Genomic DNA, 27,974 nt, shown 5'->3' on the forward strand with positions numbered 1-27,974 from the left:
GGTTTCGGCCTGATATTTTCTTTTATTTCGGTTTCGTTTCGGTTTTGAAATTTGCATTTCGGTCCACCTCTACACACAAGGGTGTCATTGTAAAACAGGAAGTCAGGACGGGTGCTCAGGGGACCATGCTACCATGTGAGGGTAGTGATGCAATAATTCATGCACAGAAAGTTCTCAACAGGAAATGCTTTTGTTTTTTGCCATGCAATCAGGTTCTAGTTCTGTGCTAATCCCGCCTCTCCTTCTGTTTCATCACCGACTTGTTACTTGTTTTACTAAACCCAGCTGTCAATAAAATGAGAATGCAGAACACAGGGCATTAGGACTTTGGATTTGTGTAGTGATGGTCGTTGCCCATTATGAAAATGTATAGGTGGTATAGAAAACCTATGACCTCTGCACTTAGCCCAGGTCCTAGGTCTTGCTATGCCTGCACAGCAACTGGAAAACCTATTGGGAAAGCCACAAGAATCACAATTTTGCAGGTATTCATGCATGCACTATTTTAAGCCTTTGTCCGTAGTCCTTGGGCTTGGGTCATTAGCATTGGTTTTTCACCAGTACCAGATATTTCTCAAACGATTCAGAGTGCATTTCACCTGCAGTTGACCTAAAATGTTTAGAATAGGATAGGAGCTAAAATTTCCTCACACCAATCTACAGGACATTTTGCCATTAGGAAAACTGATTATGGCAACCTCTAAAGATACCTGGCACAAGCTCTTTATTTGCATATGTTTGCATCAGTGTTTAGGATGCAATGAACATTCTTTTAGTCTTTCTGCACTAGAGTGTTTTTTATTGTTGACTTTTTTAACAGCAAACTTACTCTGAGATAGTTGGTGCCATTTTGGATACATTTTTTCAGTGCTTGGGTTATTGCGGGGCTGGCAGACGACTGGCACTGAGCACAATGATTCTCGTATCTCTTCAGAAATTTCTTTAGCACTGAAGTGTCTGTAGCCTTCAATTCCGCTCCTGTTCTTTTCTTCTTTGTCTTTGTTGGCATGGCATCAGTAATAGTTCCTGCAAACAGGCAACATTTTCACACAATAAGAAAAACCACACCAACCTACACATAGTACAGCAGTAAAGCAAACCTAAACTCAAAAGCCATCTTTAGGCTATGTACAGTATGTAGGCTTGCTGGGAAGAGCACATATAGGGGAACAGAATGGCTGAAAATGCTGCTTCAGGCTCCCCGCGTAGTGATCACATGGATAACAGCCAAGGCATTTTCTCATGTGGATGCTGTTGAAGAAAATGTGTAGCTACTAAGAACTGGTTATAAAATCAAGTTTCACTGACCCGTGTGGTGTGACTGTGGGCCCTGTCACACCCTTTCACACCATCAGGAGTGTGTTCCAGTGCGTTCGACCTCTGGAACGCAACCCGGCCGGCTCAGGGTTTTTTGGGGCGGGAGGGGGTGTGGCAGTGCATTGAACTCAATGGCACCGAAGCCACGCCCCCCACCCGCGGTGCGATTGCCGATGTTCTATCGTCGAAATTTCCAACTACCTCACCGGGCACTTGCAAGTTGGAGATTTTGACCAGACGGCGTTAGACTGCAAAACACAAAGACTGACGGAGCTCTGTACAGTTGCATTTTAACAATAATTCAGCAGGTGGCAAACTCGATGAGTGTTCTGAAAACGCTATACGCGCATGTGCACCGCAACTGTACAGAGCTCCAGTCTTTCTGACCACCGGAAGTGAGGTAGTAGGAGATCTCGATGAGTTGGAGCTTTTGATAGAACACCGGGACCTAAACACGTGGCACATTACGATCTGCAAAACATGCTGCAAACACAATTTTTTGCAGATCACACTAGGCCGGAACGCAGGCATTAATGTACCACGCATTCGGGTGCCGGTGATCACACCACGGGTGGGGGGGCGTGGCTGCGGTGCCATTGAGTTCAATGCACCCCCAAAAAAACTGAGCCGGCCGGGTTGCGTTCCAGTGCGTTCCAGAGGCCGAACGCACTGGAACACACTCCTGATGGTGTGACAGGGCCCTGTAACCTTAAAGTGAATTGTTAAGTCCTGCCAGGTGTGTATACTAACAATACAAGCACCTTTGGTATTTACAGATATGCATAATGTATAACTGTGTAGACTTTCCTGGCTTTTGGACTTCCCTGACATCGAATGAAGAAGACTGGGAAGAGATTTGGAAGCTACCCTCTACCACTCTGGTATCTGCCAGAAATAAATATGTATACCCAATCTATGTAACACCAGCTAAACCTACTAGATTCTACCCTTTCTAGCCATTGACCTATTGGAGGTATTCCCAAAACTGGAAAGATTTGATTCATATCTTCTGGAACTTAGGAGTTAAGAGATTATATCAAATTTAACAACACTTCAACTTACTACAGAATTGCCTTTATGCTTAGCTACTACCCTGTTTCCCCTAAAATAAGACCTCCCCCGAAAGTAAGGCCTAGCACTCTTTTTCAAGATTCCTGCAATATAAGACCTACCCCGAAAGTAAGACCTAGTTTGGTGGTAGCATGTGAGGGGAAACTTAAAGAGCAGGAGTGATGGTATCAGCCTGCAGTGACATACTATATTAAGGGGATGACAGGGGACTCCCTCCGGCCAGCACAGTGACAGGGAGCACTCTAGTACCATACTACACCAACTGCTGTCCCCCTGAAGGCACTGCTTAATGTAATGGTACTGTACTGTAATGTGTAACAGTAAATGGTACCGTACTTTACCGCGCTGTCCACTGTCTGATTTCCCACTGCTGCACTGCTGGTACCATTGCCCCTGATGGCAAAGGAAGCCAGCGCAGTAGAAAGCAAGGCTGCGGCGGCGGAGGGAGCAGAGCCGCATTAGCCGATATTTCCTCTCTATAGCGCTAGTTACTGTGACAGGCGGAGTGATACCAGATAACTTTAGATTGTTGTACATTTTGTTGCACATTAAAAAAAAATAAGACATCCCCTGAAAATAAGACCTAGTGTGTTTTTTTGGGGCAAAAAAATATAAGACAGTGTCTTATTTTCGGGGAAACACGGTACTGTAATTGGTAGAACTTTGGTGAACTTACTATCATTTTATGCGAGAAAAATTATTATGCTGAATTGAAAAAAACTTAGTGACATTAAACCCTCAGATTTTTTAACATAAAACAATACTGTAATGTGCGCCTTACTGTAATCCATGGTAGTTTCCCTTCTCTTTGCTGCTCTTTCTTTTAAATCTGTATCTGTTCTCATGCTGGGCAGAACTTCTGTTTTGCAGCAGACTGCCTTGTCTCAGGAATGGATACACGGTGTCTGTGTATACGTTTGTATAGGCTTGTAACCTGAGCCAGCACTACAGGAAGAGGCCCTCAGCTGAAAAGGGAAGTTCTGCCCAAGCATGAGAAGAGATAAGGATTTAAAAGGAAGAGCAGCAAAGAGAAGGGAAACAACCATGGATTACCGTAAGGCACACATTACAGTATTGTTTTATGTTAAAAAATCTGAGGGTTTAATGTCACTTTAAGCTAACAATCGGGAGCATTTGGACGAGTACGAGTACTCGCCCAAATACTTGGTATAGGTGCATCCCTAGTGGTTAGTGTATACTGGGATTAGTCTCAGGTTCTGTTTAACCTTAAAGCCACTCCCACTATCACTGTGATGTGGCCATACAACAGATTTTTTTCTTTTTCTCACAAAATGTTTTCATTGAGAATAGTGAGGCATACAAAATAAGGCATAAAGTATAGAAATAAAATACAAACTATGTATGTGCGCAAACATGCACAATAATAAAGACCATTGCCAAGTGGCAGTATGTATGCGGACAACGGCCTGACATGTATGGGAAAATACCGCAAAACTGTTGACATTAAGTACCCATAGTTATGAGCGCAGACATGTGATAAAACTCATGCCTCTGGGGACATACAACAGATTTTCTTTATTCCAGGTGCCCCCAAGGTTTTTCCCAGTCAAAGTCATGTCCTCTTCTGGCATTTTACTGAACTAAAACTCAACATCTGAACAATGTAACACTGTCATTGCTTACAGGAAGCAAAGCATAATGGGATATATAGTGTTGAGAAATTGAGATTACATCACATCAAGCAGCAGGGAAAGAGATGCAAAGCACACTGGGAATCCAGGAAGTTGATGAAAGTGATGGGCAGTCGGGAGGCAGCACTCACTACAAAGTAAGCTTTGATTGCATTATCAAAAACAACTCAAGTATGTGTTCCTATTACAATGCTGATGTTAAAACAGGGAAGTATATGCTGGGACAATTCCTTTAAGGCAACTCACTTAGGATTCATATCGGCATCTTGTGCAGTAATGGTCACGTATTATCAGTATAAGATGTCAGAAGCATGAGTGTCATAATCTTGTGTGCTGCTCATAACAATTTCCAATTTCCACCATTTCTGTATGAAAATTAAGGACTGCCATCCAACTACAATGCCCTACCCACTGCAAGTATATGTAGCAGATACTGCAGGAAGAGACTTTGAAGTCTAAATGTATAACTGTCAACCATGAAATCAAAGTCACCAGAGTGTGTGTACCCTAAGGTAGCGAAAACACGGATAGAATTTCATATGAACGAAAATGATTTCAGAACGTTCATTTGACTTTCTCATAGTTTATGGGGTCAAACCGACGATCAATTTCGGCCGCAGTGATGAAAAAGGTTGAAGGAGGATGTTGGAAAATATTTCTCAATCGTATGAAATTCTAACAGTGAATGTGGATTTCATTCAGAAAACTAAATTTATTCCAAAATTGAATGTTAAATCAAACGAAATTTCGAATGACAATCATCAAGTCTCAGATGGCATTATCAGACGTTCTGACAAGATATAGTGTCCATAAATCTACCTTGTATACACTACTTAAGGCTTGTTACCATACACTTTATAATATCAATGTACAATCTCTGTCCAATCCAATTTAGATTTTCCAAAATTATGTAATATGACAACCAATTTAAACCATGCAATCAATCTGTATCCAATCAGGCAGGCCCTTGCACTACATTGTTGGTAGATCTATGGGTCAACATAGACGTTAAAATCTGACCGTACAATCTTTCTACAACAAAACATGGATTTACCAAAACTATGTAATATGAGGACCAACTTAAACTATGCAATCAGTTTGTATTCAATCAGTGAAGCCCTTGTACTACATGCTTGTTGGTAGATCTAAGGTCTAATGCACACTATTAGGCAGCTGTGTTTAAGCACAAGAGAAGTTATCTGATAAATGAAAACAACTTTATGCTTCCCAGATCACTTTCTCCTGTGTTGGGCTTAGTTGCGTTTACATGCGTCAAACCAGGCTAATCAGACCCAGAATGCTTCCAGACTGAATGAACCTAGACACTGCTGGATGTCTAGGTATGCATTCAGTCATAGAAAAGCATTACATGAGTCTGGGCACATTTACAAATGAGCTCCAAAGGCACCTGAACTCAACGTTTTTTGGCGTAGTAAAGGAGATTGTACAAGCAGATTGTAACGTGTGTGTTGAGCCTGGGATTGAGCAACCTGCAGATTTTCTGCTGCTTGCAGACATTGCTTGTAATCTTGCAGTACAGTCACTCACATCTCATCTAATTTGCACTTTTTTTGTATGTTCTAGAAAATCCACGTGTAACGTGAGCTGTATTGTGCTATATGTGCTATGTACTGTAGCAGAAGGACTGGAAATGTAAAATGCTTTTTTAATAGAGAGAGTGAAGTGTTTATGTGACGAGATGTACAGTACCTGCTGGTGGAGATCTGGACAGGCCGAGTCTGGCAGGGAGCTGCTGTTTCTATGGTGTCTACAAACGTCCCAACAAGAGCTCTGTGACAATGAACTAACCTGGGCGTGTTACCGGACTAGTCACCCTGACTGTTCCCTGTACTACTATCTCTACATACAAATCCTTTATTATACACATTATACTACTAATGGATCTGCCAGAAAACAGCAGAGTACACATGCCATGACCACCACAACTAAACAGAAGAGCTGATTATCTATCTATCTATCTATCTATCCACACACACATACTGTATGCCTTTCTCATCTTTCTCGGTTTTCTTTTGCAGTTTTAAACTGGGTGACACAGGGTTACATTTCATTTTAATTCAGACCCACAGGCTGAATGAGAAAAATGTGACAGATTCCTCCATCCATGATGGCATGCGTGGAAGAATCTCCCGCTGTGTGCTTTTTATTCTGGTAGCAGAACAAGCTGATTGCCTGCAAGCACTGTTCAGTCCATGATTTTCCAGCATGTCCCTTGGGCAAAAGTTGATCTAATGAGGGGATAGGGCCACCCCCAGATTGAATTCCTGCTGAATCCACCAAAATTCCCTCCGTGTGTACTAGGGATGCACCGATACCGATACTAGTATTGGCGGCAATACACAGTATTCGGACGAGTACTCATACTCGCCCAAATGCTCCGATACTCACCTCCGATACCTGAACTTCCGGTCAGAGGGAGATCTCCCTCTGACTGGCAGTGCCGAGGGAGCATGGAGCCGGCTTCCTTTCCAATCAGGAAGCCGGGCAGTGGGTTATGACCTGCCTCCCGGCTTCCCGATTGGCTAGGAAGTTGGCTTCACGTGTTGCTAGGCAGCCTGGCTTCATAACCAATCAGGAAGCTGGTGCGGTACGTAATAACCCGCCTCCTGGCTTCCTGATGGTCAGGAAGCCAGGCTGCCTAGGAACAAGTGAAGGCGGCTCCCTAGCCAATCAGGAAGCCGGGAGGGGGGTCATGATGTGCAGCACGACTTCCTGATTGGCTAGGAAGCCAGCGTCACTTGTTGGTAAGCAGCCTGGCTTTCTAACCAATCAGGAAGCAGGGCGGAATGTCATGACTTGCGTCCCGGCTTCCTGGTTGGTCAAGAAGCCTTCCTGCCTAGAAACAAGAGAAGCCGGCTTCCTAGCCAATCAGCTCCATTCACACCTAGGAGACACCTATTACGCATGTTTCATGTGCATCTTTTTGCACGTATATTAACCTCCCTGGGGGTCTGATCGGGAATACCGCCAAGGAGGTTAAGTCACAATTATTTTGAGTTTTGCAAGCGTTCTCTATTGAGTCTATGGGACAAAATGTGCTGAAATCGGCCCCAAAGTAGCTCATATACTATTTTGATCAACAGTCGTATTTCTGCTTGCAACAAAACTCACAGGTGTGAACCCGGGGCCATAGAAATGAATGGGATTCCTTGGGTGGAGCATTTTACACGCTGAATCAGCTGCGACAATACGCTTAGGTTTGAATGGAGCCTTAATGATCTTGTTTGTTATTTTGAAGAGCCAGCATAAAAGAAAAAAAAAAACCTATTCTGGGTTTAACCAGTAATTTTTGTCATAAATTCTTAATAATCCCTAAAACTGGAGGGACAGCAGAGGGTGCCCATTACCTAAATGAGCCAAGGGGGTTGATCTACTAACCTTATAAACACACCACGAACATGTATACACCTCTGTAGTGTGTTCCCTCCCAGCATGATCTATTGGTGGAATCTAGACACCTTTTGTAGCGTGTACACACCCAGCAGGTGTGTTGTGCAAAGCCAAGCATGAATTGCAAGGTGATGTTGTGTAAATTAGCTCTACGTTGTGTTGCATGCGTTGATGAATGCAGGAATGTAAATGCATGAGCTAACCATTTTTGTCTAAACTGTGAAGCAGCATTATATATGCATCATGCGTGTATGCAACGTGCGTGTGTTTAGGTTAGTGAATCACACCCAATGTGTCAGAATACTATTCATATGACACTTCGGCTCACAGACCCGAATGGTATTTGGTAGCTCCGAATGCTATGCGGTATTTGACAGGAGTTTTCGTCAGGTTCAGGCGGTCATCGTGCGGCGGGACTTTTTTTTATTTTGGCAGGTCGGCGGGCATTGTACATTGTGATTGACGCTGGATCACATCAAAGGAGCCCCTTTTTTTTGTAATTAAAGGAATAGTCAAAAATTGGCTCTTTGGTGTTTTTTTTTCCAATTAAAAGATTTTTTCTAAAAGTGTGGTTTGTTTATTGACTTTGAATTTTAACCCTTTAGTGAATGGGAAGGGGTACAAGTATCCCTTACTCATTCACAAGGGGGGGGGCATTTGGGTGCCACCTTAAAGGGGTACCCCGATGCAAATAAGCCCCCTCGCCCGCAGAGTCCCACAACCACTGGGTCAGGGTTGTGGGGAAAAGGTCCTTAGACACCCTTCCAATGCCGAGGGCACGTGGCCTGGTAAGGCGTAGGGAGGGTGGGCGCTCGATCCCCCCCCCCTTTTCCTGCCCTGCCTGTGCTCAAATCAGGGGTCTGGTCTCTCTTTTTTTCCCCTTCTGCAGACTGCAAAAAAAAAAAGTTTTTTTCTTCTAATGTCACTTTGCTACAACGAAATTTCACACAGACTACCGCTAACGAATTTCGGAATTGTAAATTTGGATTCGTTTGCATTAATTATTTCTGTAATTCGGAAACATCTGAATCTCCAAATTTCCATTCAGAATGAAACAAATCGCACATGTCTATTGTGATGGAAGGTGTTCCTCTTTTTCATCTCAGGTTTGGAGGTATGGTCTACAGGGAAGAGGTTGGGAGCTTTGTGCCTTGGTAGCAACTACAAGCAGTCCCCGAGTTTACAAAAATCCGACTTACATACGACTCCTACTTACAAACGGAGGCTATTACTGTACAGCAGGGGTAGTTGTAATGCTACCGCGCTCGTGCTGACGAGGAGTGCGCACCTTTTTGGGTCTGGTTCATAGTACTGTATGTACATTACAGGAAGTTGGCTCGTTCAGACGAAGGGTGCCCGCCTCTTCCTCCGGGTCACTGTGAGGTTTTTATTGCTGTCTGTATCCCCATTAGAAAGATTTAATCTCACTTCCTGTCCTTGAGACAACAGGAAGTGAGAGGAAACCTACCCCAAGGAAGGGAAATTCACTCCTGTAAGAGTTATCATGGCAAAAAGGTGTCTCCACTGAAGCTTTATCACCAATCCTTGTTTCCACAACAACCCAAAATCCAATTGTCACAGGGACAAAAAGTGAGGTGAAATCTTCTGAACAGGGGCACACACAGCAAAACAAACTGTACAGGGTTAACCCTTCCCTATGCTATCTATAACAGAAAAAAAAACTTAAGTGAACTTTTTTTTATTTTGGCAGGTCGGCGGGCATTGTACATTGTGATTGACGCTGGATCACATCAAAGGAGCCCCTTTTTTTTGTAATTAAAGGAATAGTCAAAAATTGGCTCTTTGGTGTTTTTTTTTCCAATTAAAAGATTTTTTCTAAAAGTGTGGTTTGTTTATTGACTTTGAATTTTAACCCTTTAGTGAATGGGAAGGGGTACAAGTATCCCTTACTCATTCACAAGGGGGGGGGCATTTGGGTGCCACCTTAAAGGGGTACCCCGATGCAAATAAGCCCCCTCGCCCGCAGAGTCCCACAACCACTGGGTCAGGGTTGTGGGGAAAAGGTCCTTAGACACCCTTCCAATGCCGAGGGCACGTGGCCTGGTAAGGCGTAGGGAGGGTGGGCGCTCGATCGCCCCCCCCTTTTCCTGCCCTGCCTGTGCTCAAATCAGGGGTCTGGTCTCTCTTTTTTTCCCCTTCTGCAGACTGCAAAAAAAAAAAAGTTTTTTTCTTCTAATGTCACTTTGCTACAACGAAATTTCACACAGACTACCGCTAACGAATTTCGGAATTGTAAATTTGGATTCGTTTGCATTAATTATTTCTGTAATTCGGAAACATCTGAATCTCCAAATTTCCATTCAGAATGAAACAAATCGCACATGTCTATTGTGATGGAAGGTGTTCCTCTTTTTCATCTCAGGTTTGGAGGTATGGTCTACAGGGAAGAGTTTGGGAGCTTTGTGCCTTGGTAGCAACTACAAGCAGTCCCCGAGTTTACAAAAATCCGACTTACATACGACTCCTACTTACAAACGGAGGCTATTACTGTACAGCAGGGGTAGTTGTAATGCTACCGCGCTCGTGCTGACGAGGAGTGCGCACCTTTTTGGGTCTGGTTCATAGTACTGTATGTACATTACAGGAAGTTGGCTCGTTCAGACGAAGGGTGCCCGCCTCTTCCTCCGGGTCACTGTGAGGTTTTTATTGCGGTCTGTATCCCCATTAGAAAGATTTAATCTCACTTCCTGTCCTTGAGACAACAGGAAGTGAGAGGAAACCTACCCCAAGGAAGGGAAATTCACTCCTGTAAGAGTTATCATGGCAAAAAGGTGTCTCCACTGAAGCTTTATCACCAATCCTTGTTTCCACAACAACCCAAAATCCAATTGTCACAGGGACAAAAAGTGAGGTGAAATCTTCTGAACAGGGGCACACACAGCAAAACAAACTGTACAGGGTTAACCCTTCCCTATGCTATCTATAACAGAAAAAAAAACTTAAGTGACACTTAAAAAAATGTACCTGTTCCAACTTACATACAAACTTATAGATCGGGTTTCACTTGAAGAAAAGGTGGCAACCCTAACACTCTAGCGCCACAAAAAAATTTTGGGGGAGAATAGAGAGAGAGTGAGGAGAGGCAGCTAGGGGAGGGAGTAATGAGACCATCTACAGAGAACTGCAAATCCCAGCAATACATTATCCAGCAATACAAAATAATGTGAAGCTACATACTCTGTGCTGTTCTGAGTTGGCGCCCTGATGTCTTCAGGTGGCCTGGTGATTTGTGCCGGCTGTGCAACTCTCGGGTGGGCTGTGCGACACTTGGGTTTCAGGGAAAGGTCAGTAAAGTGACGCAGTGTGAGGTAAGTAAAGTGGTGCAATGCGGTCAGTAGTGTAAGATAGAAAAGGGACTTACAATGCTGATGTCCTCATGCCCTCTTCTTCCTCTCCAGGTGGTGGTGGTGGGGGGACGATCGATATTTCCACCATGTAAAGCCCCAAGCTGCCTTCTCTGCAGTTCCTGTCCAGCTCTCCTAAAATTCACAGGCAGCCAATGGCGGTGCTGCACTCTCCCTCCCAGCCAATAGCAGCTGAGGAGGGAGGAGAAAGGCACATGTGACCGCTGATGAGGCAGAGGAAAATTTCAAGTGCCAGTGTCGGCACGGCCACGGAGTGTGATGTGTCCGGGTGCCCACTGGCGGGGCACCCGTACACAACACACCAAAACCGGACTGTCCGGTTGAAAACCGGACGGGTGGCAACCCTAGTCGGCACGGCCATGGAGTGTGATGTGTCCAGGTGCCCACTGGCGGGGCACCCGTACACAACACACCAAAACCGGACTGTCCGGTTGAAAACCGGACTGTCCGGTTGAAAACCGGACTGTCCGGTTGAAAACCGGACGGGTGGCAACCCTACTTATAGACCCTATCTTGTTCGTAACCTCGGGACTGCCTGTTATTACAATGCTCAGCATAAACTTGAATGTTGTGTCTGGAATGAGTTTTGCTCTCAAAAACAACATTTCGGTCATAGATGGAGAGTAATGAAATGTACATTCCCCATTCTTCCCCATAGTCTCTTCTCTTGACTCCCTCACCTTGCAGTGCCAGGTGTTCCCGGTCACCTTCAGGTGTTCTCACTTCCTTTGCTTTCTCTATACTAGAAGATGCATTAAAATCCAATAGTAGTAAAGTTGGACTCCCTTATAATGGCTGTTACAACTAAATAAAAGGTTCTTAAAGTATATCTAAAGACATTTGTATAGTTGTTATTTTGGATAGAAAGTTGTTAAAGCCACTGTCAGTAAGGGAAATGCCCTCTTATACAGTTGTCACCAGAACAAGTGTCCCCATTGGAAGACTTCCCTTCTATTCCTGTTCTAGTAACCAGTGTAACCACTGAAGGTTTTGGATTCCCCCGGACATTCAGTCTCAATGACAGTGGTCACTAAAACACAGAGAGTAAACCTTAACAGGGATTCCATCTTCTATGTAATCCAATCATATAAAATTTGTTTTGGCTTTGGATGAATGGATACACTTTACAGTACTGTCAGCACAGGGTCACTTCTATGCAGTAACATGCCTACTAAAAGAAGAGGCAATATACTTATGTCTTCAGCATGCTGTGACTTGAAATGTATTTGTTGCTCCCCGGGACGCTGCAAGTAATCCACAATTATGCTTTGTAGAATACCCGCTCCCCCACTGCACGCTGTGTCTTCTCCCACCTGCTTTTATGTCACTACAGGACCTATGAGCCAGTGGAAGGAACCACAGCATGCAGCGGGGGTAACAGGCATTTAACCCATCCAACGAGTACTTGCTGCTGCCAATAGTCATTTGAACTAGGGATGCGCCAATACCGATACTAGTATGTACTACTTGTACTCGCCCAAATGCTCTGATGCCTGGCCCGATACTTAAGCTTCTGGTATCAGGAAGCCGAGCAGCGAGTCAGTACATGCCACCCAGTTTCCTGATTGGCCGGGTAGCTGGCTCCATGCTTCCTTGTCACTTGTGATGAGGGAGCATGGAGCTGGTTTACCAGCCAATCAGGAAGCCGGCAGCGTGTGATTACCCCCTGGCTTTCTAGCCCCACTGCAAGGGTTAGTTCTAGAAAAACCTGGAGTTCTTCTTTAAAGTAATTTGTATTTTATTTGTATTTTTATTTTATTTTGATTTTAATTCTTGATACTTATGAATGAAGCATCTATTATGGGGATAGCATCAGCTGCAATCTGGTTGAGTTTTGTTTCACGTTGTTTCCAGCTGGAGTGTTCAATCAGCTGACAGCTAGATTATATATTATCCTTATGATTAAGCACTTTGTGTGAAACACATGAAGGTTTCTTCTTTGATGTGTGTCTATCTGTGCGTGTTTGTACATCTTCACAATAAATCTTATGGTCAAACAAGACAAACAAGAGAATGAAGCCGTTTCATTTTACTGGAATTTTGCTGAATAATGATACACTATTGTAGAATTTAAGTAAAACATGTTCTGCACTTTTAATCATCCATTCTTGTTGCAGTCAATCAGCGATTAGCCTATTCACTAAGAATTAAGCACACAATTAGTCAATATAAGAACGAAAACGCAATGATCGATATGTGCAAGACACTGGCAATCAGACTGTCCACAAAATTACCTGCTGATATGGATATCAAGAACACAACTGTGGATTATCCAGAGCACAACTGTGACTATCTAGAACACAACCGGGAAACATGGACTAATCTTACTTTGTTCTACCATAAGGCTAACTTAATAAAAAAAACTGACTTAAAGGAAATAAATCATTTTATATCTCTATGACTATAAAAAAAAACATAAAGAAATCTTCTAACAATGATTATACAATTCAATATTATGGTGTTCCAACATTATGTTTTGGGGTCCTCATTATTTTGCCACAGGACAACTGTGACTGCGGACATGAGGGTGCTTGTAATGGGCAGTATCCAGGTCTGCAGCTTTTCCTTGCAGAGTGATCTTCAGACATCCCGAAAAAAGGTTTCCTTGTTCTGAATGTTCTGAAAAGGCAGAAAATTACAAGTAGTAACTAGAGACAGGAACCTAAAACTATAACATCACAATTTATAATTAGAGAATGGAACTTACAACTATAAGGCCGCGTTCACACCAGCGCGGTTCAATTGTGCGGATTTGTCCGCGCTGAGCCGCCGACATGAACAATCCCGTACATTTCTATGGGGACTGTTCATGCGATTGCATGGCTGCTTGGGATCCGAACCGCCTGCTGCCCAAAATGCTCCCTGAGCCGATTTTATTTTCTGATGCGGACTCCAAACAGATTTGAATAGAAATGTGCTGATCAGCGCGTTTTTGGGGCGTTTTTAACTGCGTTTCAGCCCTGTAACGCAAATAAAAACGCCCAAAAACGCCCGTGCTGAATCGCATCCGCCCTGGTGTGAATAGGGCCTAACATTGTATAGAAGAAATGATGGGAAGTTTCTGAAATGAGATCTGCCCACTTACGAAGGTTTTACAAAACCCAGAACATTATTTAACATGAATGATTAATAATAAAACATATTCCCGCAGCAGCAATGGATTAATGCTTTCAGCCTAAAGTCAAAATGTAGTATGATGTTGGAGCACCTGATTAATAGTTACAGTATAATATTTAACCTCAGTGTTATCTGAAAAATGCAGAGATAAATAGTCTAGATGGTTCAGTAGCCTTATCTACCTGCACATTTGTCATAGCAGAATGTCATTGCTGTATTGCTTAAAGAGTTCCTAAATAAAAAAAACAAAAATGTAACATATTGCAGATTGCCACTCCGTAGATATGGTGGCTTTATTAGTGAAATTTTTTAGGTTTCTTCCTTTATGTCCACCGGGTTATTCTGCCAGCAATGCAGCTCCTGGCTATGCTCACTCATCAATTGTATCTATTGGGAAAGCCATGGTTGCAACCCAGGCTGGACTTAAAATAAGTCCTCTTTGTTCATCTCCATTACATGGGGCAAAAATAGGGTTATTTTGCTTTTCGTTCAGCTTACAGGAAGTGACAAGGATACAACATTTCTGGCTAGATCAACAGTAGTTTCTACACTTCTGAAAATTTTCATGAAAAATTCTTAGCATTAGTAATTGCGATAATAATTTACATTTGTGGTTCTCAACTAATAGGTCGCAACGCCGTGTTCAGTGGGTCATCGCATGCCTTCCACTGCACTAGGTGAGAGGCTCCTCAGCCTCCCCCTAGCGTAGGGCTGTCAGTTCTTACACCGGGCAGCCATTCAAAAGTGTCATCCTGACGTAGGCAGGTATGGCCGCGAGGGAGCTCCATCCATACGTGCATTGCTTACAGCTCCCTCGCGTGCCCTGTAGAGGTGCCTGGACCAGGGTGACGTCACATTCTGGCTCCCGCCATCTCTACAGTGTGCACAAGGGAGCTGTACAAGCAATGCATGTATGTATGGCGCTCCGTCACAGCACAGCAGCCCACACTGGATCCCAGGCTGAGTGTCCACTCAAGTTCTCGTAAGGAAGGAGACTGGATGGATCTTTAAAAAAAAAAAACATTTTTGGAGTGTGTATCTGTGTGTGAGGATGTCTGTGAGTGTGTGAGAGTGTCTGAGTGTGTGATATTGTGCCTGTTGTTGTGTATGCATGTCAGTTTTTTTGAGGGCCCTTTCACACTAGTACAGTGTGTTAATCGCACTGTACTATGCAATCGCACCTACCACGCATTCTGGTGCGTTGCGTTGCCATTAATTTGAATCGTACCCTAAACATATCTCCCTCCCACAGTTTGATTGCCTGCACCAGAACACGCAGTACTGCAATGCCGTATGTGCGGTGCGACTTGGGTTGCGACTTAATGAAAAAGGACAAATGTGGGTCCTGATGTTACACAGGTTGAGAACTACTGATTTAAATGTTGTATGTAAATGTATTTTTACTTACAGGTGAATCAGTTATCATGTGGGAAATGTTGCAGCATTTTGTATGGGCTGTTTTCCCTGGATCTTATTTTTATTATTATTAGTGTCATATATTATTGTTTAATATTTTTGAACAATCATAAATAAAATATAATTTTTTATATAAGCAGTTGTATCACTGCAGCACTTTATTGGAAGAAACTTTTGAGCAAGAGCATCCCAGAGGATAGCTCCCTGCACCATAACCCTTCCATTTTCTATCACCCCTACAATATGCCCCTTGGATTTCCCCGACACTGCCACTCTCGTATTGGTCGAACCCACTGGTTTGTGCCACGATGAAGGCAGTCCGTAAGACCTTCATCCCCCGGGCTCTCTCCTCAGCCTTAATCTCTCAGACCGCTGACGGGTAACCCGCACTTCCATCCGGGTCTACATAACCCACTGGCAAGGTCACTGGCATCCTCGGCGCATACCCGGCTCTATCAATTCCAAGAGTCGGCCCACTGGATGTCGGTTACCCAGATTAGAAAAGTTACTAACCCGCCATTGAGGTTGTGGTGTGCCTTGCAAGTACAGTGAAAAAATGTGTGAGAAGGCAGAGCCTGCGGGACACATGTTGTCTCACTTGGTCAAGTGCCTACGAAGTCCCCTAGACCTCCTTACTTTGTCAGGCAATGGGCTGCGGACCTGGGAGTGGAGTATAGTCACGACCAGATAGACCGCATGTGACATTTTGCACTTAAAGCGTCGGTGTCAACAAAATATCAGGAAGACGGATATAAATTGATGACCAGATGGTATAGAGTCCCGAAAGCCCTACATGAGATGTATCCATCTGTACCAGATACATGTTGACGATGTGAGGAGGAGGTAGGTTCCCTATTACACATCTTCTGGGACTGTCCTAAAGTTGTACCCTTTTGGTCTCAAGTGGCCACTCTAGCCCAAAAGATCACAGGCCTGACACTGTCATTCACTCCTTTGGTGTATCTCCTCCACCTGACACCACTATCGAGAAAAGCATACAAATGCTCGCTGTTGATACACCTGCTGAACGCGGCAAGGGCGTGCATTCCAGTATTATGGAGACAATCTCGAGCACCCTCGGTGGAGATGTGGGTGCGGAGAGTGGAGGAGATTAAACTGATGGGAGGATTTGACATCCGCAATACATAAAACCCAGCATAAGTTTGTTTGCACTTGGGCTGGTATCAGTTTCGGTACTCGGCTGAGTTCCCTCAGGTCAATCCGGAATAGCGCTTCCGCAGTGGGCTCCCCATTAGGAGTGCCAACATGGTCAGGTGGGATACATTCTATGAGCTGCTAGACAGCTGCACCCGGGAACTGGGACCTATTGTCTACCCCACACCCCTGATGTCGTCTTGTCATGTCTTTTTGTTTTCCTCCACTCTCCTTCCTTCTGCATCTATTCTTTTGCTCTATCTGAGCTGACATGGAACTATCCACTCGAGTTGAGGGATAGTCTCTGTTATTTCATAGTTAAATTTAGGATCACTGTTAAGATAAAAAAGTGAAAATGCATATTGAGCTCTAGTGCAGATTAATGATTTCACCGTGATATGTGTGGACGGTAGGGCATGGCCAGGCCAGGCGTGGCTCTCAAAGTGGACTTATATATATGGTTGCATTTGACAGGCCATGAGGCCCTGATGTTTCACATGTCTGTACTGTGTTCATATGTGTGTACAAATAAAGAATTTTAAAAAGAAGGCTGTCTTGAGTAGGATTACTTGTTTAAATTAGAGGGCCTGTGTCATTATATTTATACCCCTGCACCACATAAAATGTGGAAGGAAGCCCACAGAGAACTATGAAGTCAAATAAACATCTGGGGGTGGGTGGTCATAATTTACCTGCCATGCCACCAACAGAAATGTATGCATTAGGATCCACCCATATATCTTCCAAAGCTTTGAAATCAGCAGGTGGCATGTCCATGGAGGATGTCGCCTCCTCTGTCTTCAACACAAGCTGATTTGCCTGTATTAGAACATCCACAGTGTGCCAGTGTTTGAGGCAAATACCCGGCGGGAATGTCACAGAATGTTCTAGTTTGTCCAGTAGAGAAGCTTCTAGAACCTGAGAATTAACAAGGATCATTAAAAGCAAGCAACAAATAAATATTTAACATTGATTTATAAAAAAGATAGAATTGAAAGATCCCAGCTGCCATTTCTACTACAGCTTAAAATCAGAAATTTTCTGTGCTATACACAAATATAATTTTCCCTTTATCCAGTTTTATTAGTCAGCTCAAATGCAACAGCATAGTCGTTTTTACGTTTTTATACCTGTTTCTGACTATCCAAAGTTATGGTCAATGCCGAGGTACTGCCAGCGCCATTTAGTGCCAGGAGAAGCCCACCATCCTCCAGGACTCGGAATGACAGTTGAATCGATAGATGCCAGGGTTCACGTGTATGTAACAGGAATGCTATAAGTGACCCAGAACAAATGATTACAGATCAAATTAACATATACAGAAGTAATATCAGATTCAATATGGAAACTTGGAGAACAGAAGACAAACCACAGCCTGGACTGAACATTTTTGATACAAAAAAATACATGTATTGATATAAATACAGCTATCAGGATTTTAAAATGCCCATTTAAATAGTTTCTGCATTCAGATGTAATGGTTCTCATTTATCTCCGAACGCACTAGAACACAGTCTTGATGGTGTGACAGGGCCCTGAAGTCAGGCTAGCAGTCTCTACATGCGGCACAGGGAGAAGGATTCTCCAGGGCTCCATACCTGATGTACGTCTCCCCAGTAGAGCTAGAAGGACACTGAAGAGACCAGTAACCCATGATTGATTTGTGATTGGTCTTATCAACAGAACTTGTTTTTTTTTGCCACAGCCTCAAAGGAAAAACTGTATGTATGTATGTATGTATGTATGTATTTATGTGTGTGTGACACATACATACAAGGGTAGACACCAAAGATGTCCTCCTATTCCTAGTGGTCTACTTCTTGCTAGAGAGTTGAATGGGATGTGGACAATGGATGCTGCATCCAAAAACCCTCCCACAAACACACACACAAAAAAAGTAAAATTCCTTCACTCCTGGATTTTTTGCTTGACATTTGCATTTAATGCATGATTTTCAAACACACTTGGAAATGTGTCAATCAAAATGTTTCCAATTGAAAAACTGTGAAAATGGCCCCAGTGTGTTACTTCCTGTCTGCGAAAAACAAGCTTGACCTCTCTGTAATGTTACGTTAATGGGTTTTTTCGCCGCATATTACAATAAACAATATATTGTTTACAGGTTAAAAAAAAGTTCTCCTAAGCTGAAAATGTTTTGTAAATCCATGTGTATGTGCTGTCTTTGTAGTCACAATGCATTGTTAATTATATTTTGGGGTAAATATTTGGGACAGCTTTAAAAATCACTGGAATTTGTTTTTTTAATTTGAAATTTTTAATCTTAAAAAAAAAAAAGAAATAGAAAAATATGAATCCAACTTTGCTACAATGTCAAAGTCCTATCTGTTGTGAAAAAAATATATAATTTAGTGTTGACTTCAAATGTTATAGGGCCAATTGACAACCATTGACAACGACCATGACAACACATTAAAATGTATGTCAAACCCAAAATCTTTGTTTTCTAATTCTCTTCTAGTTTTGCATAGAGTGGTGAAGAATAAGTACTCCTGCTGGTATTTACTACCTGGGGTTTACTCCTCTCAAATGAAGAGGTGTATAAACAGGTGTATATACATTGTGGTGTGCTGCCATTAGTTTTCTATGGCACCCCAGCATGCTTAACTGGACTAAACAAATGCACCTAACCCTCAGAACATTATAAAGAATACATTGCCTTACAATGCACTGGAAGCACAACGTCAGGTGCATTTTTGGCCCTTGGGTGCAGTTTTGAAGATCCAATGTCACAATAAACATTGACTTTCCCCAAAAAACTGTACACAAGCATGACTGGACCCTCAGTTACCAAAACTGTGTTCCTGTCTGGAAGTTATGAACACCTGTGCTGTTGAAGGTAGCAGAGGATCAGAGTTAAAGAACACCATAGAAGAATGAACATGACTTACAGTTAGGCTTGAAGATGGCATATCCTTGCACAGGGAAGAAAGTGCCTGGCTCTTCATTTTCAAAGCATTGCCGGTTCTCATCTGTCTCCATGGCATCATCCAGAACTTGTGTGCTCTTTTTTACCCAGGCCCAGTCCTTCATACATGCATCTAGAGCAGGATTCAACTAAAACAGTACAGCTCACATCACTGACACTGGCTGAAACAGTCTTATTTTTATATGCATGGACCACATTTATCATTATTTTATCTCTGCAAACTACATATAGGAAGGAATGTGTTGCCATTAAAAGCAAGGAAATAAAACCTTTCATATGCACATAAGGTCTTAATATATGAACCCTCCCGGGACCTGTATGTACCCACCAACGTAGACAAACTTCCTGCATTGTGTGCCTGGATCACCAAAGCTATTATTCAGGGGCCACAGTGATACTTACGTGAACAACAATGAACAGGAATTCAGCATTGGTCCTTACCCTGCATGGCTGATTGCTTGGGCTTAGTGATCCCAGTGTTATTGTGAAAGGTTAAGCGCTTTACAAAAGAACACAGCAAGATCACCCTTGGTATTGGCTGATTGCGTCAGTACCTTGAGGGATTGGGCCATTAATATTATTTAGTAGTAATCGACATTAAAGGGTGGACCATGCCATTTTTTTCTGCGCTGGAACCCTCTGTAACCCATGTCAGGAAGGAGGTGCATTTTTGAGCTGCAGCCTCACTCTTCTTGCCATACTAATCATTCTAGAGTACACCTATGTTTATATATTTAATGTCTATGTGTCTATGTGTATATTTTTCCTGATGATACTTTAACAGACCTTCTGGAAAGGGTGGTGGGTGTGGGGAGGGGGGCACACTGAACTTCAGCACACTTAAAAAGGAAGTAAAATACATGGTAGGTAAATTGCCCGGAAGTGATGTGTCCAAAAATGTTTTTTTTTTATGGCGCCTGTATATAAACGATAACTATTTTTTCTGTATGTTTGGCATCATGCCACACTTTATACAGTTTTTTAAGTCAATTATTTTTATGAATCTGTTGCAAAGTTCCTTACCTGAAGATCCTGCCAGTAAATGGACATCCTGCTTCAGACTGACAACAATTAACCACTACTTCTCAATTAGCAGGAATGTTGTCAGTCTGTTGTGTGCGTTCCTTCAGTCGGCCATTGGGCTTCACATACACTTTAAAGGATTACAAAAGGCTTCACAATTTTTACCTTAATACATTCTCTGCATTAAGGTAAAAAATGCTCATTACCTTCTTGCGTTTCCTGTCCCCCCTCACACTTACCTATCAGCGCCGCTAGTCACCACCGCCAAGCCCCGAAGCGATCCTTTGTCCTGAACTTCCTGGTTGTGAATCAAACTGTTGGGCAGAGAGGGACGCACACAGCTACTTACGGGCACTCTGGGGAACGAGCATGCACGGGTGCCTCCATAGCAGCCACTTAGCTGATGGAGGCACCCGTGCAGGGGGCAGGAGGAAGAGCTATACTCTAGAGAACGAGCAACTGAACATTTTTAATGAAAAACAACAAAGGATTTGTACAAGTACGGGCCTCCTATTTATATTTTTTAAAAATGCTACTGCCAAACATTAGAAATAGTCTATGCAGATAAATAAAGGTAGGATAACTACAAATGTGAGTACATATTACTTATTTTATGCTGTGGTCTGAACAGTGACCTCATTCCTAAAATCGACAGCATTGCTGAGAAAAATCTAGTAATAACTTTTCATATTTAGTGAATATATCTCTATAACCAGTTCATCATTTATTGTCTAGTTCAATGCTGTAGAGATCTCATGTGATTACAGTACCGGTCTGAGAAGTTGGATTTTGCTGTTTGCTGGGAGGTCACCCAGGATGATGTCCAGATTAGCATATTCCAGGGTCACAGGCTCATTCTTTACATGATGAGTTAACATGACAACAATCTCTCCATTCAATCTTACATCTATGGTGTTAATACTGCTGTCCACAGTCACCTGCAAGACAAGAGATCCACATGACTGCTCAGTAAAATCAACAAAAAGGTTTTCTGCTGGCCAGATTTTCCAGAATCCATAAATGTGCATGTAGGAACTCCCCATGCTCGCAGATTAACATAACACTGTCCACACACACACTGTGTATTGCAATAATTTTGCCTAAATGGCCAGATATTGCAGCAAGTACAAAAATGTGGATAATTTAAGGAAGAACAAGAAGTACAATAACTCATAGCAACCAGTTATGGAGTGCTTTGATTTGCCATCTAGAACTGCTCTCTAAAGTTAGCCTACAGAAGGATTATCAAGAGCGGCCTCTTTTGCTCCTAAATTTAATGTTGGAAGAACCTCTCAAATATATATATATATGCAATTTAAAAGAAAATTAGAGGAGTTTTCTACAGAGTTTAGAGTAGAGGTTTTGGCTCCAAAACCGGAGGTGAGGTCAGCAGAGGCTCCCGTGATGGCTGGAAGCACTTTGAATTCTTTCTTTATATAAAGGTAGGTATTTTTTGTTATGCAGCAGTAAAACCAACTTCGATTTATCATGGGCACCGCTGCTGACCTCCCCTCCAGTTCTTTTGCGGTCAAAATCTCCACTCCATCGCGCACTGATATCTAATAACTGCCCAGTGAATGATCATCTGGAATACCCCGACCAAAAGCGACCATCCACATAAACGCGTAAAGCCAGATATATTATCCATAAGCTTTAAATCAGGTTCCTCGATTTGCTTCTTACAACCTTGCAAATGTGAGAAATTGCACCAGAATGATCATCTTCTCTTTAAGTTTTTGTTTATTGATCTACCAACCACCACACTTAAACATTTTAGGCTTTTTCTCCCCCTCTCCTTTCTTGAAGAATCCTTGCATCTTCTACATAGTTTCTTTAGTTATAAGTTTTTAAAAATATAATTTAAAAAAAAAGTGGTTTAGTCAGGTAAATATGAAATACTGCATTTTAATATAGTGCATTCACATATGTGGTTATCAGACATATCAGATATATTGTAATATATTGTATTCAGAGCCAACAGGTGCAGCTCTAATCTCCTTTTCACATTTTGCTGATACAGCGCTAAAAAAAGCCTTTGGTTTACAGAACTTGTCATCACAGCAGTTAACCCTTATTAGAGGCTCAGTAGGAAGTTTTTAGAAGACTGCAAAGCAAGCAGCATGTGCTGTGTTGTCTCCTTAGCTCACACATACAGTTCAGGGAATTCTTTGTTACTTATTACATTTTTGTAAAATAAAGACGCAAAGTAATAAAAAGATATAAAACAGCAACATAAACTCTTAGAAATAATAAAGAAAATGACTCAAAATACTTTCCCTTTAATGTGCATGTCAATGTAGTATATAGGATACCTAACCTTCTACTGAATGAGGGCATATTGCCGGGGAAAAAGATTGAAATATACAAATTAACTACATTGGCAAAAAAAAAAAAAAAGATGTATACAGTATTGGGAAGCCTAACTAAAGATGACCTTGACTCTTGGCAGCTAAAGACCTCAGGAGACCTTTATACCTGGCCTATTATTTCCTTAATCTTTGTTAAGTCAACACTTTATTTCACAGTTCAGATTTTTTTTTATGTCATCATTTGAAATTATTTTTACCAACTGTGGGACACAGTATGTACTGTAGGATAGCCAGTTAGCTCCAAGTCACCCTGTCATGACACTAGCTGCTATTGCTGGCCTTCTTCTAAAAATGTTAGTTGCCTGGCTGTGTTTGGAGTCAGTACAATTTTAATCTCAGACCTGGAAACCTGGAACATGTATGCAATATATTCTACAGTTTAGATTTTTTCAATGAGTGTCACAATAAATGAGTGTCAGAATCTCAAATAAAGATAAGATAAACTTGTTAGGTCAGTGACCCAGAAAGCAATAAAGCCAAAGCATTTGGATGACAGCCAGGTAACAAGCCTTTTCAAAAATAATGATCAGCAATGGCAGCCTCAGTGATCCTGCCATGGTTTCATGACTAATTTCAGCACTTTTGTGGGTGTTTCATAAATCTTGTTCTGCTGTCCACTGTTACTTTAGTCTGTTGATGTGCATTGTCCACAGCTACCAGACTCCAGATGTCATTTGACCTAAGCATCACTTGCAATAACTGGGCATAATAATAAGCACTTCTGATGCTCCTGTGTGCTATTACTAATAATAATATCAGAAGTGCTCATTATCTCGATTATACCTTTGCAGTTAAATTCAGAAGCTATAGTATCCTCCAGCTCTCACCTTTTGCCATTTGCCATTGCTGACAGGTGGTCCCCACTTAGAGAGAACCATTTGACCATTGCCATTACTCATTTGTATCTCCAACCGCTGATCACGAATTCCAAGTACAAACCAGTTATTCCCACCAACACTTCCATGGAATATGATGCCTTCCGAGTCATATGTCCGGATATAAAATGAGGAGAGATTGCTGTAATCATACAAGACAGTGGTGAATCACCACAAGAACATACAATAAATGTTGTATAATAATTGCAGTATTATAGTAAATCTGTAGTCAGAATAAAACATCTGAACTAAAGCTAGAGTGCCACACCATAGCCTCTTAAAGTCCCCATACAAATACTCATTTTTTGAAAGGCAGAAGCATTGGTCATTTTGGCACATAACATTGCATTATAGTATGAATTCTGGGGTGTGCCTATCCTGATCATACCTATTCAAGTGTTGATATAACCAACCATCAAACTCTTATTTCATCTACGGTAGGTCAGAGAATTGACTGGTAAACCTGCCTAACAGCTTCAGTTTTTGCAGCCCAAAACCTCTGTGTTATGGGAAGTCGGTTACACATATTATTTAAAAGGATATGTTTTTTACCTGGTTAAGGATGACAGAGGGAATTCCAGGTGCAAGACATTCTTTGGGTCCCCATTTCCCAGATACAGGATGTGTGTGGATCTCACTGGGTTTCCAGCTAAACAAGAGTCCTGAAAAAGACCAATTCTTGTAACCTCTCTTTAAGAAACATATTTCTCTACACAGTCCTGACCAGTTTTTAAAGTGACTGAGATATGAAGAGTGTGCTTAGAGTAAAAGTTACTGTTGCCCATAGCAATCAGAATCCTTGTTTGAAAGTCTAAAATTTTGCCACTTTACACATCACTGGTTCGGCCTCACCTGGAGTATGCGGTGCAGTTTTGGGCACCGGTGCACAGAAGGGATGTCCTTGAGCTGGAGGGAGTCCAGCGAAGGGAACCAAACTCATCAAAGGGATGGAGGACCAGAGCTATGAGACACGGCTACTAAATTTAAATATGTTCACGAAGTAAGGAGAGTAAGGAGGAAGTAAGGAGATTAAGGGGGGGCATGATTTTCATGTACAAGATGTTCAATAGTCATAGCAACATTAGCAACAAACTCTTTAAGATTAATTCCGTAACAAAGACTAGAGGCCACCACCTAAAACTGGTAGTAAAAAAAAATTCAAACACAAGGGGTGAAGGGGGTTCTTCTCAGTTCGCGCGGTTAGGGTCTGGAACTCGTTGCCACAATCAGTGATTTCAGCAAATAGTGTGGAATCATTCAAGAAGCTTTTGGACGATTTCCTGAGAGACCGTAATATACGGGGGTACAGGTACTCTTAAGAATGAGATGACTCAAGGACCTATACACACACACACAATAGGTTGGACTTGATGGACATATGTCTTTATTCAACCTCAAATACTATGTAACTATTAAATATATCTAAAGCTGATCCTTTTTTTTAGTTTTGGATAGAGTTGGGAAGAGTTAAATCTCCTGTCTGGTTTTTATATTTGCTGCCTTTGCCCCACTGGGGAGATATCCCTTCATCTCTTGTAAACATAAGAGGAAGTGAAAAGACATTTCTCCAAAGTGAGGCAAATCCTCTCTTGGACAGTTGTCATCCTTGGTAGACTTTCACTCTATTCCTGTTTTGGCGACAACACACAATATTGTTGACAATAGTTTCTAAGAACAATTAATGAGTGAATCTCTGCAGTTGGGACACTGACAGCAATAAAAACCTGATAGGGGTGCAAACCCTTCTTCATTCTATTCAAAATGGAAAAAATGGCTTTAGATGCACATTCATTTCTAGATTAAAGAAAGAACAGTTGGAATCTAATTGGTTGCTATGACCAACAAAAAATCTAATTTCCCTAACACAAGCATCTCCACCAGTCACCTCACCTCCCTACATAACCTTCTGTGTAGCATCCAAGGGAAAAGGGAATGGAATACTACGGAATGACAGCTCTAAAGCTGGTCATACACTATTCCATTTTTTTTCATGCAGCCTGTGGGTTGAACGAAAAAAAAAAAAATAGAACAGATTACTCCATGAATGCTTATGAGCGTTGATCATGGAAACCCTGGGGTTCCCTTTTTAGGAAAGCTCATTACAGCTCATTGGCTGCCGGCTGTTTCGTTCACAGATTTTTCGACCGGCTCCTTTAATCAGCTGATCAAGGGATGCCGACTGAAAGGGTCCTGACAGTGGCACCCACTATGCAAATTAGCATAATACATGGCCAGCTTAAGTCTGCTGAGGCTGCTGATATCACATCCAAAATGACGGCACCAAGCAGCAATCTCAGGGCTTTTGTATGTCTACATAAGAGAGTCTTTTACAGGTAAATAACAAGCATCATACTGGTTATATACATATAATCCTATCGGAAGACTTTCATTGAAATGAATGGTCTAGCAACAGGGTCACTTTTCAACCTACAAATAGAAAATGTAAAAATACAGATTTTTTTTTTTAAATGAACACAGTCTATAGGTAGAAAGTGTGAAGGTAAATTTGAAGTCTAATTCTAAACACTTAGAGAAATTAGAAACATGTGTTGTCAGACACAGGACATATTTCTTTAAAGCTTTCATTTACAACAGCCTACTTAGGCTGAATTATACGAACTGCCATTTTTGATTTATTTCTAGAGGAACAGGATCTGGGGCTTTCATCCTGATCCTGGCAATGTATTGCATCAGCGACCTGCAACAAGCAACGCAGAACAAGACAGGTCTGGAGTTTAGATTTTTCAGACCAACCAGCTGTGTGATTGGTCTAGTCAGTGACTGACTACATAGTGAAGGCAGGATCAGGATGACAGCCCTGGAGTCTGCACCTTTTAAAGGTTCATTGGCAGATAAAACTCACATGGTTTTACCACCATGGATTTTAGTCCATAGTGCACTTGCGTGGGACACCCAAAATGCTAGATTTGCAGACTAGTCCTGAAGATCAGAGTTTGTCTCTGGTATGAAAGATATGTCCCCCAAAAATGCCTTATGGTTATAACAGGACAGGTGCACAACACACTGATGTATCATCTAAGACTTCTTTCTTTAGGTAACAATGAATGATTAGTTATACATGTTTACATTGAAATCACAAATGTTTTTATAATTCTGCTTAGATAGCATGTCAGAATTTCTTTATTTTATAACAATACAAAAGGCCAATAGGGCTGCAAACTATAGTAACTAATATATACCTTGCTATGGATCTCTGCACCTTTTCTTTTCATCCTTCTATTATATAAAACCCACAATCTGCAGAACAATCTCATCAGACTGATGCATGAAAGTTTGAGATAGCAACTTACTTTAAGATATTTAATCTGCATGAATTTGTATCTCCCCATATTATACTAAAAAAATAGTTAAATATACATTCTTCAATATTACGTAGGAATGGAGGTTTTTTGCATTAAATATTTAAAGTGACACTAAACTCAGGAGTTAAATCTTAAAAATACATTCAAGTATCTTAACATCTCTGAATTGGTGCCTACTTTTGTGGCTACTTTTGTTCCCCATGCTCCCTGTATGTGTTGTAAATTAGCCACCGCTCCAAGCCCACTACCGTGATGGACTAAAATCTCACGTTTAGTTTACTAATTTGTATTGAGATTGTAGTCCATCACAGAAGTGAGCTTGGAGGGGTGACTTCTCTACAACACACACAGGGACCATGGGGAACAAAAGTAGTCACCCTCCAGAAGGAAGGACAGTGTCAGCACCAATTCAGAGATGATTTGAGGATCTACACAAATAAGATACATTTTTGTTAATAGTTAAGGTACTTGAATGTATTTTTAAGATGTATTTCCTGAGTTTAGTGTCACTGTAACAGTTGAAAAGCTTTGTTTGTCATGAATTGGTATTTTAATTATGAATCATTAGTCATTTCTGCTTAGATTGGCTTAATTCTTTCTTCACCTTAATAGACACCTCAAAGAACCTCACAAGTATCACTAGTCCAAACTCGGAAGCTAGAGGAGCCCCATGCAATATTTGTTAATTGAGTTTTACATATAAAATGTATCTTACAACCTCCATATAGATGCTATTTTTGTAAATCATTTTTCTCTACATGTGTCTCAACCACAGAAAAGTGCAAATAAAGAATGTATTACCTGTCCCTTCTGATGCTGGCTGGAAGCAGGTGGTACACTGCCAGTAGTAGACTCCCCATAGGAAAGCAGCAACAAGATGATAGGAATGGATATACGGCTGAGAATCCTCAT

General features: G+C 41.8%; 1 protein-coding gene across 1 annotated transcript; it reads right to left on the reverse strand.

Moving 5' to 3' along the window:
* Positions 1–414: 414 nt before the first annotated feature.
* LOC108790145 (growth arrest-specific protein 6-like) lies at positions 415–27,974 on the reverse strand. Its single transcript, XM_018560359.1, has 12 exons — positions 27,864–27,974; positions 24,292–24,401; positions 23,692–23,881; positions 21,266–21,433; positions 19,435–19,600; positions 17,656–17,798; positions 17,218–17,443; positions 13,335–13,456; positions 13,072–13,130; positions 11,518–11,579; positions 830–1,026; positions 415–450 (listed from the first exon to the last, which is right to left on the reverse strand). Exons 1-12 carry the CDS (start codon positions 27,972–27,974, stop codon positions 415–417), a joined length of 1,590 nt encoding a protein of 529 aa, XP_018415861.1.

This window comes from Nanorana parkeri, unplaced genomic scaffold, assembly GCF_000935625.1.
Source record: "Nanorana parkeri isolate BGI_ZX_2015 unplaced genomic scaffold, ASM93562v1 scaffold452, whole genome shotgun sequence".
Classification (NCBI taxonomy): Eukaryota; Metazoa; Chordata; class Amphibia; order Anura; family Dicroglossidae; genus Nanorana; species Nanorana parkeri.